This window comes from Scardinius erythrophthalmus (genome assembly GCF_964197995.2).
Source record: "Scardinius erythrophthalmus genome assembly, chromosome: 9".
NCBI classification, from domain to species: Eukaryota; Metazoa; Chordata; class Actinopteri; order Cypriniformes; family Leuciscidae; genus Scardinius; species Scardinius erythrophthalmus.
The window spans coordinates 20,517,719-20,531,170 of NC_138229.1; the positions used below are offsets into that span (position 1 = coordinate 20,517,719).

Consider the following 13,452-nt stretch of genomic DNA (forward strand, 5'->3'; position numbering starts at 1 on the left):
GGGATGCTTTTCGCACGAAATTGTGTACTTTTGACACTTGCCCGTGCGTGTCTTGTTAAATCCGTAAATAGAGAAAAGTTGCCCCGCATGTGGGAGTAGCATTGGTTAGTTGTCACAACGAGGGAGAAAGGTTGACATGGAGCAGCTAAATCTCAAACCTCCAGGTAATCACCCGTTTAAAAAAGAAAAGAAAAAAAAAAGCTGAAATAAGGAGCTTCTGCCTTCAAAAAGAGAATGCGACAGAGCTCGTAATAAAATGTGAATCAACATTTGCTTGGCTTTTCGGAGAAGGCGAGACCTGAGGGATTTGAAATGTTGTAAAAGCGAAGTGGAGATAGCGTTTATTACTCAAAGGTGAGTAAGGTATTTTATTGAACACATAAATTATCATATGTAGTTCTCTAACAGAGTTCATTGTAAAGCATTATCTATTGTGAAGGGCCATTTCATTATGGTTGTTGTAGCGCTGTGCTGGAATTTAAGGAAGTACCGTATCTATTAATGGGTATAGCTACAGTAACGTCTTCAGTTAGTCAGCCTAAGATCCTTTCCATCTAAACTGGTTGTTAACCCTAGTAGTGAATGTTTTCTGAGCAGTAGGATAACCATATTCATCCGCACAATCACGTAAAGCCAAAGCAAAACAAAACAATATTCTCCTGCAAAATGCTTTGTTTAACCACCAGAGGGCCACAATTTACATAGTATATCTTTAAGCAGCAAGACAGTTTTTCAACATTAATATATAATAAAATAATAGCAAGAAATGTTTCTTGAGCACCAAATCAGCATATTAGAATAATTTCTGAATGATCATGTGACAAGACTGGAGTAATGGCTGCTGAGAATTCAGCTTTACCTTCACAGGAATAAATTACTTTAAAACGTGTCAAAACAAAAAGTTATTTTAAATTGCAATAATATTTCACAATATTCGTTTTACCGTATAAAACGAAAAATCGAGATTTTGAGCAAATAAATGCAACCTTAGTGAGCAAAATAAATAAAAAAAACACCTTTAAAAACATTATTAAATTACCTTTCAAAAGTTTGGAGTCTGTAAGTTTGTGTATAGTAATAAATGCTTTAAAAACAGGTGTTCATTGTTAGTTCATGGTGATACCAAATGCATTAACTAATATACTGATATATATATAGAGAGATTCTCTTGACAAGTGTAAACACTATGGCGCCATCAAAATTTAGTGAGAGCATAATGATCAGTCTGACACTACTGGCTCAACCAATGACATGAGTTTGAGGTGGGGCTAACCAATGACAGATGCAAGAAATCTTCAGATAACCCGTTTAAAAACAATATTTCTGCTAGTCACCAAACAGAACCCACACACACGAGCTTTAAGGGAATAATCTTGAACACTAGGGGGTGACAAAATCTGTAAAGCAAATAGCATGAATCAGGTTTATCAAAACTCAAAATACAGTGCACTGGAAAATAAGTACATGGAATACAAACTCTGCCTATATTCATTAAAACATTTAAGAAACAGAATACAATGTTGGTAGTTTAAAGATTAATGCAAGTCAAAGCTGCATTTATTTGACCAAAAACTAGTGAAACAGTAATATTTTGAAATATTATTACATTTTTAAAATACATACTTTGTATTTTAATATATTTCAAATTTTCATTTATCCCCGTGATGACAAATCTGAATTTTCAGCATCATTACTCCCGTCTTCAGTGTCACATGATCCTTCAAAAATCATTATAATATACTGATTTACTGCTCAAGAAACATTTCTTATTATCAATGTTGAAAACTGTTGTGGAAAAAGTGATACATTTTTTTTCTTCAGGATTCTTCATGAATACAAAGTAAAAAGAAAAGCATTGATTTGAAATAGAAATCTTTTGTCTTTACTGTTAATGTTTATCAATGTAATGCTACATTGCTGAATACAAGTATTCATTTCTTTCTATAAATATAAATGTATATATAAATATATATCTATATCTGAAACTTTCAATGAGCCTCTAATCTCTTCTAGCCACACAGTTTTGTGAATTATTCCTTGTTTGTTCAGGATATGAACTAGCAGTGGAAACAAACTAGACTGTGAGATTGCAAAGCAAAGACAGAAAAAGAAAAAGCTGTGCATTATAAGTAATTTCCATAAGGAAAAAACATCCAATCCATAAAGCTCATAGACAAACAATGTTACTGTCTCCAATCCTGTTTGTTTTCTAGTCTCCGTTTTCTTAGAACTCATTTCCCTACTACATGGAAAGAGAGTGTTGGATGGTATGAGCAAAGCCTCAGCGGGCGACAGGATGTACTAGCCCTCTGTCAAAGCAACTCACATCAAAGATGCGTTCAAAGCACATCAAAGCTTTAAGTTTGGTGCCAGAAAGTGAATAAAATAGTATGGAATGGACAACAGAAGTTTTCATGATCATATCGGCAATTTGCAGGTTAGTCAAATCAATATCGGTAGTGAAATAAATGCGTTTGCATGAATAAACACGCACCTTTAGGCATGTTTTTTTTCTCAACCTCTCCAGCAGTTAGAAGCATCCTCTCCCTCTCAGAGTCATCAGCTTTCAGCTGTATCTGGATTTCTTCCAACCTCTTTACTAAATCTGGGAATGAGGGCCTGAGCTTTGGATCCATCTGGGATATATGTGGAGGCAACAAGAACATTAAAAAAGCATCAGCATCTAAATCTGGAGGAGCTTCTAATATCACAGATATTACAGTGGGGCAGTTTCATGTTGTAGTTGCTTGTCTGTTGATAAATTAATATGAAATATTATTACATTATGGACACTACCATTCTGAAGTTTTGGGTTGATAAAATGCTTTAATGTTTCAAACTAATTTTTTACTGACCCCAAACTTTTGAACAGTAGTTTACAAGATAAAACTATTGGGAAAAAAGAAAATAAATATGCGGTAAGAATACAGATCAATTATTTGGTGCACCCTAAAAATAACTACCGTACCGATACATGAATGATTCTTTTAAAGAGAAACTCTCACATTGCAACAGTTGAAGGCGAGCTGAAGGAAGTCAGGGGGACAATCTCCAACCATGTGCTGGAAGGCATGGTAATCCAGGCCAAAGTTCTGCAAGGAGCACATGAGCGGGTGAATGCCATACTTAGGACAAAGAGGTTTTAATGACTAGCATAAACACATCATGTAGTAAATTTTATCTCCAAAACATTTATTGTAGAGGTTTATAACAGTGAATGACTGCTGCTGTGGACTCACTTCAGTGCGTGGCAAGTAGTCAGGATCAGCCTGTATCCTTGCAATGATCTCGCACAAAATAATGCCATATGAAAATACATCAGCCTAGAAATGAATACAGAGAAACGATTATGTGTCCTGATAGAAGATGGCATGAAACAAGCTTTGTGATAGTGCTGAGTGCCGACTGCAGCCGAGAATCTAACCTTCTCGTTATACGGCTCGTCTCTTAACACTTCTGGAGCCATCCAAAATGGGGATCCCACCACAGACAGCTTCTCCCCCTCAAAGCTGAACACAGAATAGTGGTCTGGTCAAACACTGACATGTTAAAATGCTTTCACACATTATATAAATACAGACACTTAAGCACTTACAATGACTTTAGTGGCACCTGAAAGTTCAGTTGAGAAAGCAATGCTTTGTGCTGGATGGAGAAGGGGTAACTAGTTGATCAACAACATGACTACTCAAAAAGCTTTGACTAGTTTGTAATTTTTCAATTCTATGTTTAAAGATTCAATATTTTTAGCGGCAGTGCTTTAAATAGAACTTTAGCTGTCAGAACGGTCTTCCATGTTTATCAAGTATCCCCCAAAAAAGTGGTCATACTCCCTCATGTCATTACAAACCCATAAGACTTTAGTTCATCTTTCGAAACACAAAGACTGATTGCACTTAAAACATATCTTCATTTAAGACAAGATTGCGTTATAGGAATTCAATGATAATTTAGGCTTGACACATGAGAACAAACATCATTGGCTCTTGCTAAAGCGCAAACATGTTTATGCATTTTTGATGTTCTCTATGCATGTCCATTAATTTATGTTTATGTGAATAAAATAATTAAATTAAACGCGTTCATCATATAATGTGATTGTGACTCTTCAGAAGACGTGGATTAAAGAGCTCGATTCATATGGATTACCTTTACCATGTCTTTATGAACGTTTGGAAGCACACATTTTTTGGTTGAGTAGACTCTCAATGAAGGAACAGAAACCTCTCAGGTTTCATTAAAATATCTTTGTTTCGAAGATGAATGTCTGATGAAACGACATGAGGGTGAAAAATTTATAACAGCTTTTTCATTTTTAGGTTAACTAACCCTTTAAGATGGGTTCAAATTTTTTTTTTGTATAATTAGACAAATTTTAAAAATGTAACCCTGAAACTGGTCTAATTATACAGAGCTTCCAGTTTAATCAAATAAAATAGGGATTAATTGACTAGTTGTTCAGGCAACCAACCAGCTATTCGATTTAAAAATATATATATATACACTAGTGGAGAGGAGGTCATGGGAAAGAAAGGGTCTTGAACCGCTTTGGTATTATTAGCTCTCTTTAAAGTTGGCTTTGGACGGTATGTTCCTTCCAAATTAGATCCCCTGTCCACATTGCTTGCGTCTCACCATTGCTTCCTTTCAGATTGCCATATTAATCATAGCAAAACAGAAGGATGCCCACTTCACTGTTTTATATGTGGAAAAAGCCATATTAAATCATAGCTGCAGCTGCTGCTATAATTAGCATACAGGCAGCAGAATGAAATTATCACGTGTGCATGTTTTACTCATTTTGTAGGTCCCCACGTTGCCTGTTACTCACTCATGACTGGGGATTTTCTCAGCAAGGCCAAAGTCTCCGACGATCGCAGTGTGGCCATTCTCGTCAGACTTGATCAAGCAGTTCTGAGAGAACATCAAAAGGAAAGAAACATTAGGTGCGTTCCATTCGACAGGGTCCCTACGCTGTGTTCACTGCTCCCTACTCCCTGAGCACGGTATATCAGTTGAAGTGGACTTCACTGACAATAACCGCTCATTTGGAATGCCCTGCAAACGTCATCAAAGAAAGTCAACGACGGGGTCGCGCAGATAATGATATAACAAATATATATAGGACTATATTCATATTTTAATTTTTATTTACTATCACATTTAAAATATCACTTTACTTCACAAACTAGCTAAGCTGGCTGCATTCACTGAGGTAAATTATAATCATCAAAAATAGTATATGTAATATTCACAAGAATAACCGTTAAAAATACTGTCATTTGTATAACAATGGTGAAATGTTTGAATAATTACACACATACGTAAACTCCTCCATCATTAGTTATGACCGTTACTGGTGACGACGTGATGCGTGCAATGACAGTTGGGTGATCATCGCTCTCCACTTCCTGTGAAGTGATGTATCGATGTTCCCTTATTCCCTATGCCGTGCACAGTGCCCTTCGAACTGAACATGTTCGCTCCCTTTGGATTGGAATCTCACTTAAGATGGCGGAATACCCTGTGAAGTCCACTTCGCAGTCCACTTACGGTCGAATGGAACGCACCTAGTAACTAGAAGATCATATTACTTCTCCCACAGGATACCTTACACTTGAGATTCAGTTAATTAGAATCACTTAAACAGAAAGTAATGATGTAGCTAGGAAGCCACAGGGGTGATTCCCAGTGTATAATTATGGGAAGTCCCAGAAGATAACACAACAGCTGGAGGTAGAGACAGCATGTCAGTGCATGCCACCAACAAGAGCACTGTGAATACTAAATTAAAAGCATCTGTTTCAGTGTTGACTGATATAGTCTTCTTGTTTATAAAGTAACAGCATTAAACCCACAGGACAAGCGTACCTTGAGTTCATCCAATAATTGCCTACCATCATGAGGCCAATAAAATTAAGCAATGTAATTACTATTTACAACATTACACTAACATTCACAAATATTTGGGGTCAGTAAGATTTTTTTTGTAGTCTTATTCAGCAAATATGCATTAAATTGATCAAGAGTGACAGCAAAGACACTTATAATTCTATTTCAAATAAATGCTATTCTTTTGAACTTTCTATTCATAAAAGAATCCTGAAAAAAGCAACAATTGTTTTCAACACTGAAAATAAATGTTTCTTGAGCAGCAAATCAGCACGTTAGAATGATTTCTGAAGGATCAATGACTGCTAAAAATTCAGCTTAAAGCAACACGGTGTAAATTTTTAAGTTGATTCTTCGCAAAAAACACTTTGTTCTTTCAAAATTATATATATGTGCTCATTCTTATGTAATTACTTCCACCAACTAATCAAGTATTCTCGTAAGCGTAGAATCTGCCATTCAGAATACATACGAGTGAGTTGCTCGCATGGCGGCAGCCATGTTGCGCCTCCATCTTGAAAATACATTAGCCAAAGAGGGACATACCTGGAAATTCAAGCTTTGCCTTTCACGCTTTTACACTCAGTGGCACCGTGACGAATGCGAGGGGGAGATTACTCGCGACTGCCGGCAGATCTCTGACTCTGCTCATGGAGAAAATTATGTAGCCTACGCTGTAAACATTGCCTTACACTATTAATCTCGTACAATATTCAGAATAACGATAGCACTGATACTTTACTAAGATTAGCTTGCATTCGTTTGGGAACCTGATAGCTGATGTTAACAATGAAATGGTACCAAAATAACAAAAACGTAAAACTATTATTCGTTTTACATACAGGTCATAACCTACATGTTAACTGACTAAATAACTAAATGCAATTTGTAATAGTTTTCTAAAGTAACCTCATCACTTGAAGGAACACTCATGGACGAAGTCGAACGGGAAGCCATGTTAATCTTGGAATAATACGGCCACCGTAGGAGTTAAAACGCCCTCGGAATGGGAGGGTCTAGAAAGTAATATTCAGTTGATAGTCATATACAATTTCACCGCTAGAAGGGAGAAAATCTTACACAGTGTAGCTTTAAAGGAATAACTAAATGCAGCCTTGGCGGCACTTTGTCAAAATCTTACTGACCCAAAACTTTTGCATTAAGGTGTATTTATTGTGATGATTACCTTGGAGGTGAGATCTCTGTGAAAAATGCCCTTGGAGTGTAGGTAACTGAGGCCCATGGCGATCTCTAAGGCCAGCTTGACCCGTGTGGCCCAGCTCAGGTACTTATTGCTGTCCAGCAGCTGCTCCAAGTTTCCACCATTAATGTACTGAGAAAAAAGAAGATGCCACATGTGACAGACATCACCGTTTCCATCTCTTTGACATTCTCAAATGGCCCATATTGTATTCATGAGGTTACATTAGTTAGAATGATGGGACAACAAAAATGCAATGCACAAGACTTTGAATCTGATAAAAAAAAAATCAAAAAAAAATCTGACATGTACAACAATAATGGGCAAAAATTAAATCAAGCAACTTTAATATTTGCATAATGGGGATTATAATCATTTTGATGGTTACAGTACTGTGTTTACAATACAAAAGTGAATCCTATCAGCTTCCTGTGGGTAAAAGTATTCCATGCTAACTCTTTAAGGTTCCAAGTCACAAAAGCGTGCAAATTAGAGGAGCCCAGTAGAAGCCCTTTAAGTGCTTCTGTTTCACATAGTGAATTTGTATGAAAGCAACATCTAATAATTAGGCAATTATTCCGCAAGAGACGCATTAACTATTCTTTTGCAGCTGTGAATGTTTTATGTGTGATTAACTTTAAAACAAGTCTTTGAGAAATTAGTTAATGAGGTGCACATGCTACTCGCTAGGAGCCTGATGCATTCACCACAGGGCACTGGTCTCAACTGTGTCCTAATTTTGGGCTGCCTGAAATGATCTGTGCTGACAGATAAAGGGCTCCATATTTAGCTAACAAAATTAGCCATGGATGACTAAACAGAGACGACCTTAGTATGTGGTCAGTGCAGTGAGATATCAACAGGCAAACAAGATGGCTGAGTCAAAATGACAGAACCTTCCAGTTTCTCATTAAGCTTTGGTGCCGTGACCCGGCCAGGTTATCAATAGACCTGCACCTTGGCCCTTGAATAAAATGACCAAATGGGTTATGCTCTCGTAGTTTGAGGACTCATTCAAAGGCAAAAGTAAAATCTTGATGTACAAGTCACTCTAGTCACGCTCTTAAAATTTGCTTTATACAGCATAACCTTGAGATCAAGGTTTACAAAAAACACCAGCAAAACATCTAATTATCTGAATTTCCTAGAACTTCAAATTGACAAAATGAGCACTTAGCCCCGTCCCAAATGGCACACTCAGCCCACACGGTCCTCAGATGAGTGAACACTTGTACATGGAATGTTGGCAACAAAACATATAAAGGGCATATCAAGCACAATTCGCAGACAGCAGTAATTTATTCTGCAAGCTAAAGTGTCTGATAATAGGTTACTGAGACAAAGCAAATAGTATTTAGCTGGTCGTGATCTCAACAAGATGCCACTCATGAGACAATCTGGTCTATGTAAAGCATCACAGCTTTTATTAAGTTACTAAGACTGGATTCTTTATCTTGTGTGTGTACATGCTTTTAAAGTCCCCCTGTGGTGACAATGTCTATGTGGTGTTTTAAATATGCTTTAAAACAAACCCTGTACAAATTCAAATAAATAAATCAACGCCATTGCACCAGTATTTTTTGAGACGGTCTTTGGTTCACTGCAGTTTGAAATCGCTGGTGTTTCTGACATTACAAATTACCTTGTAACCAATCACGTCAATGTGTGAACGTCAACAAGTGAATCTCTGAGCTGGTGTGAGAGAGTGGAGGCGGGAATAGTTTGCATATTAATGGGACCTCGTATATTTAATGAGGCAAGGGTGTAGGGTTACATTCAAGCTATTTTAAGGCATGAAGAATTTTTTCAAGGAACAAAAACGTTTAAATATGTCATTTTGGTGATCAAAGATAAAAGTATCAGGGCTGCCAACTCTCACGCATTGAGCGTGAGACTCACGCAATTGACACTTTTCACACGCTCTCACGCCACACATCCATTTTCTCACGCACAGAAAAATTGCGGAGCAAAGAGGTAACCTACTTTTAATATTAAACTAATTCTCAGCTCTTAGATTTCGTCAATTTTATTACGAAATTCAGACAAAAATACGTTTGGCGCTTGTAAATGTGACGTGACAGATCGCTGAGCGCCTCAGTTCAAGTGCACGTGAACCGATCATCTGTTACTTTTTAGCGCAATTTTCCACCGGACAAATTGCGATTGTTAACTCATGATTTCTGGTCTGTGCGTCTGTGCGCACCAATCTTGCACTTCTATCTACTCCTCTCAACCAGACCACCTAGAGACTTCGGGTTTTCGGCATTATGTTAAGGAAGGTCTAATCTCGGGAACGCACAAAAAAAATCCAGGAAAAGATTTACTATCTTTTAGTGTTGTGATCCCATGAGGTGAGAAAATTGCGCTAAAACACTCACCGAGTTTGTATTACTTGTTTATTTAAAGATGCAGTACAACTTACCGAAAGTATACATAATATCGACCAATTAGTGTTTTTCAACCACGGAAAGAGGTCAGTATAACAGCAGGAGAACAATTGTGTCACATAACGTTACATTTACCTCAGGAAAGCCATTTAATGACCATAGCATGTTAATTGAATAGAAAAAATAGCTAGAGAGGAGATTTTGCTGAGCTTTACATATTTATAATATATTTACTTATGTCATTAAATAATTGTTATTATAACAAAAACTGCATTATATTTAATTTAATTTGTTATTTTTAACCTTTAATAATACCAGCAGATTGGGCCCTCTATGTTTACAGCATTAGGTGAGATTATTTTTAAATAAAATTTAAAATAAACATGTATCCAAATTAGTCAATATTGAATCAAAATCGGAATCAAATCACAATGGAATTGAAATCTTGAAATTTTTGTCAAGCAGTAATAAATACTGTATCCTACCAGTCATTGTACATTGTAACATGTTGTCACTAAACTTAATAAAATTCTATTTAGTTACCAAGTGTTTTGACAATCAAAATTACATACACCCCCCCACCCCCACCCCACACCCCCACACACAAAAAAAAAAAAAAACTCACTCCAAGCTAAACTCAAAAGTTGGCAGCCCTGAAAGTATTGACGTGTATATATATACATATATAAATGTATAATGAATTAATACTTATATTCAGCAAACAAATTAAATTGATCAAATGACAGTAAATACTTTTTTTTAAAATAAGAACTTACGCTAAGAAACAAACACTTTTCTTTCCAACTTTTTATTCATCAAAAAAATCTTGAAAAAAAAAAAAAAATCCACACTGATGATAACAAGAAATGTTTCGAGCACCAAATCACCATAGAATGATTTATGAAGGATCATGTGACACTAAAGACTAAGGGAAGTTCTTTGTTGTTTTAGGAACAACATAAATTGACATACAGTCTTGGATATCCTGGGCTAAATATAAAGGCCCACTCTTTAGCTATTTGAGCATGTCTATTTTCGCTCCGTTTACTTCAATCAGCAGATGGTTAGCCAAACCACAACATGTGCAGGACTTGTACTACTTACTGGGAGACACACTGTAGAAAAAAAAATAGTAAGTATCTAATAAAAATCTTTTTTGGGGGGCTTACGAGAAGCTACACTAAGTGTTTGCATGTATGACGACCTGCACATGGCACACAGTTAGCCAAGCCAAATCACGCCATGCGGCTAGCTGTCCCCATCTAATCCCATTTCTCACTCTTCTTACAGACCTGACCTCATGCCCAACATCTATCCTTAACCCAGGTCAGGAAATCTTTCCTCTGGAAGTGCCCTACTTCTGCTATTTGTTGGCTTCATCTCTCAAAGGGTTAAAACTAATCCTACATCGCACCATTTGATCAGTGTTGACTATCCGACGTACTGCCAGACAGATTAAACTGAACAAAAAGGAACAGTCCAGTTTAGGTCTAAAGCTGAGGTACTCCAGGTGATTGATGTGCATGCCTAAATAGAGCAAATCCTCTTGGTGAAACCGTAACCTTGAGTGGGTTGGGTGCTGATGCAGGCTACAACAGAGGATGAAAACCTTCCTGCGGGGCTGATTTCAGAACTGTTGAGTGATGAGAGAGCTCATTTAATACACTGTCAAATCACTCAGCGTCCTTTAAATGAAGTGTATTTATGGGGGGAAAAAATGACTGGGAAATCTTAATGGCATGAGCAACATAAGGCCCCAGTGGCTTTGAAAAATAGTAGAATCCCTCAGCAGGCCAGTGATTACCACTGCACTTATACTCTTTTCTGTCAACATGCATCAAAAAAGCAGAGCAAAGGTCACAGGGCTACGGCAAGAACAAGGGACCTGCAATAGTTATAATGGAAATACTAATGTATCATCATGTCACATATATATATATTGTATGAACTACAGTATAAACAATCTTTGTGCAGTTGCAAAGATTTTACTCATCTTGACTATTCAGTTTTCCTAATGGTGCAAATCGGTGAGTTGATAGCCGATCGATTCATTTTTATTTAAAAGGCTATTTTTGTACATTACAAACTACTCGATGGTGATTGATTCTTTTTGACTTTTTTTCATTATTCTTAAAAAACTTCCTCTAATGCAGTGGCTCTCAACCATGGGCTTACTTTTTTTTCTTATGAAGAACAAGGTTTTCCACTGTCTTGGAAAACTTGGATGTACAAGGTTTTATTAATAAATAATTTTCACACCATTATTAATTTATCAATAAAATAACTGAATGGGCATTTTTATATTGAATAAATTTTCCTAGCTATGCCAAGCTCTGAAATAATTAATCAGGTAAACAAATCTTTTTTTTTTCATCTCGAGACGACTTTTTTTTTTTTTTTCCATTCCACAGCCTGCATCTCACATTTTTCAAAGCAAAAAAACGCTTTCTGTGTGAACCGGCCAATATGCAGTCTTTCCATAGAACATTTGGCTCAATACCGGCAATTTAATCTTTGTTTTTATAAAAACAAAGCTTTCATTTAACCTTCATAAAAGGCCATTGCTTTGATAAAAACCCCACTCACCCATCAACTAAATCAACTGGTTCAAGTTGGAGGATAATGATTTATGCACATTGTACAAATATGTACCCTTCTTACCTGTGTAATCAATGTTAATCTTCAGCATAGGACTATATTGCACTGCAGCATTCATACAGGCATAAAACACTCACACAGTTTGAGATGGAAAAAATACATCATGCCTTAAGGGACTGCCAGTGGGCTCTCTAATAGAATACTTCCCCTCGGGCCACTGCAAACAAAGAGTAAACTGTTCAATGTCATAGTGAGTCATTTGATTCACAGGGGGAAATGCCACCAATTTAGGAATCAAGGTACACTGCAAACACTTAAGCCGGATGCACACTGCGATTTTGGCCACCGCCTGAGACAAATTTTGCAAATCCTAAAAGATTCCTCTGAAAGTCATTGATTGTTAGTTTGACATGTTGACCGACAGCCGATTAATGACCGTTGCGATCAAATTTGACGAAATTGGCAGTGTCAGAAGATTTGACTCACAGTCCTGCAGTGTGACTTCTACGAAGACTGCCAAATTGTCTGCCGTTTGTTTTTCAAGACAAGCCATGACCAAAATTAATGATAGAGATTTTTTTGTAGCCTCCATTTCAATGCCGCGTGTAATGCAGCTCACTGTCACCGAAAGTGTCATTGATTGATGATGTAATACTCAGGACAAGCTCTTGTGTGCGTGCGTTTAAGTGTCTTGACAGACATTAAAGGGTCATATGATGGTTCTAAAAAGAACATTATTTTGTGTATTTGGTTTAATGTCTTTATGTGGTTTTAGGTTCAAAAAAGTCATTATTTCACACATACCGTACATTATTGTTGCTCTTCTATGACCCGCCTTTCTGAAATGCGTCGATTTTTACAAAACTCATCGTTCTGAAAAGCGCGGTGTGCTCTGATTGGCCAGCGCTCCAGTGCATTGTGATTGGCCAGAATACCTTACGCATGTGACTGAAATGTCACACCCCTTACCATATTTGGAACATCAGCTCCCAAAGCAATAATGACAGGTGATAGTGTCGGTACTTCCTTATCAATTCAAGGCCAAATCTGATCCGGAAAATGCAGATGACCAAGCTGATTGATCAACTTTGCCAGCATGACTGGACCAGAACTTGTCAGATTGGTAAGGTTTTATTTAATTGGGGACATAATTACTGATTATAGTATACTGTCTTTTTACGTGTCGTGCCGTGCTACGGGGGTGAGAACGCGTAAAATAAAACCATGTCTGCATTTGTGATCGTAGAAATGACATACAAGCACTACTCTATACTGCTCAAAACTTGCGTTTGAATAGTTAGTTTAAATTCTTAAAATATGAAAATATACTTAAAAGGCGGTGTCTGTGAATTAGAAGTACTAGACTGTACTTGC

At 36.9% G+C, this 13,452-nt stretch overlaps 1 protein-coding gene across 2 annotated transcripts in view; it reads right to left on the bottom strand.

The window, feature by feature from the left end:
- Positions 1 to 13,452, bottom strand: part of tesk2 (testis associated actin remodelling kinase 2) — a 29,948-nt gene that overhangs the window by 2,489 nt on the left and 14,007 nt on the right. For both annotated transcript variants that reach the window (XM_081373714.1, XM_081373715.1), the window contains 6 exons: positions 7,079 to 7,225; positions 4,832 to 4,914; positions 3,425 to 3,509; positions 3,240 to 3,323; positions 3,006 to 3,092; positions 2,495 to 2,636 (listed from right to left, as the gene is read on the bottom strand). In XM_081373714.1, the coding sequence (XP_081229840.1) occupies positions 2,495 to 2,636; positions 3,006 to 3,092; positions 3,240 to 3,323; positions 3,425 to 3,509; positions 4,832 to 4,914; positions 7,079 to 7,225 (628 nt within the window). The remainder of the gene's footprint in view (positions 1 to 2,494; positions 2,637 to 3,005; positions 3,093 to 3,239; positions 3,324 to 3,424; positions 3,510 to 4,831; positions 4,915 to 7,078; positions 7,226 to 13,452) is intronic.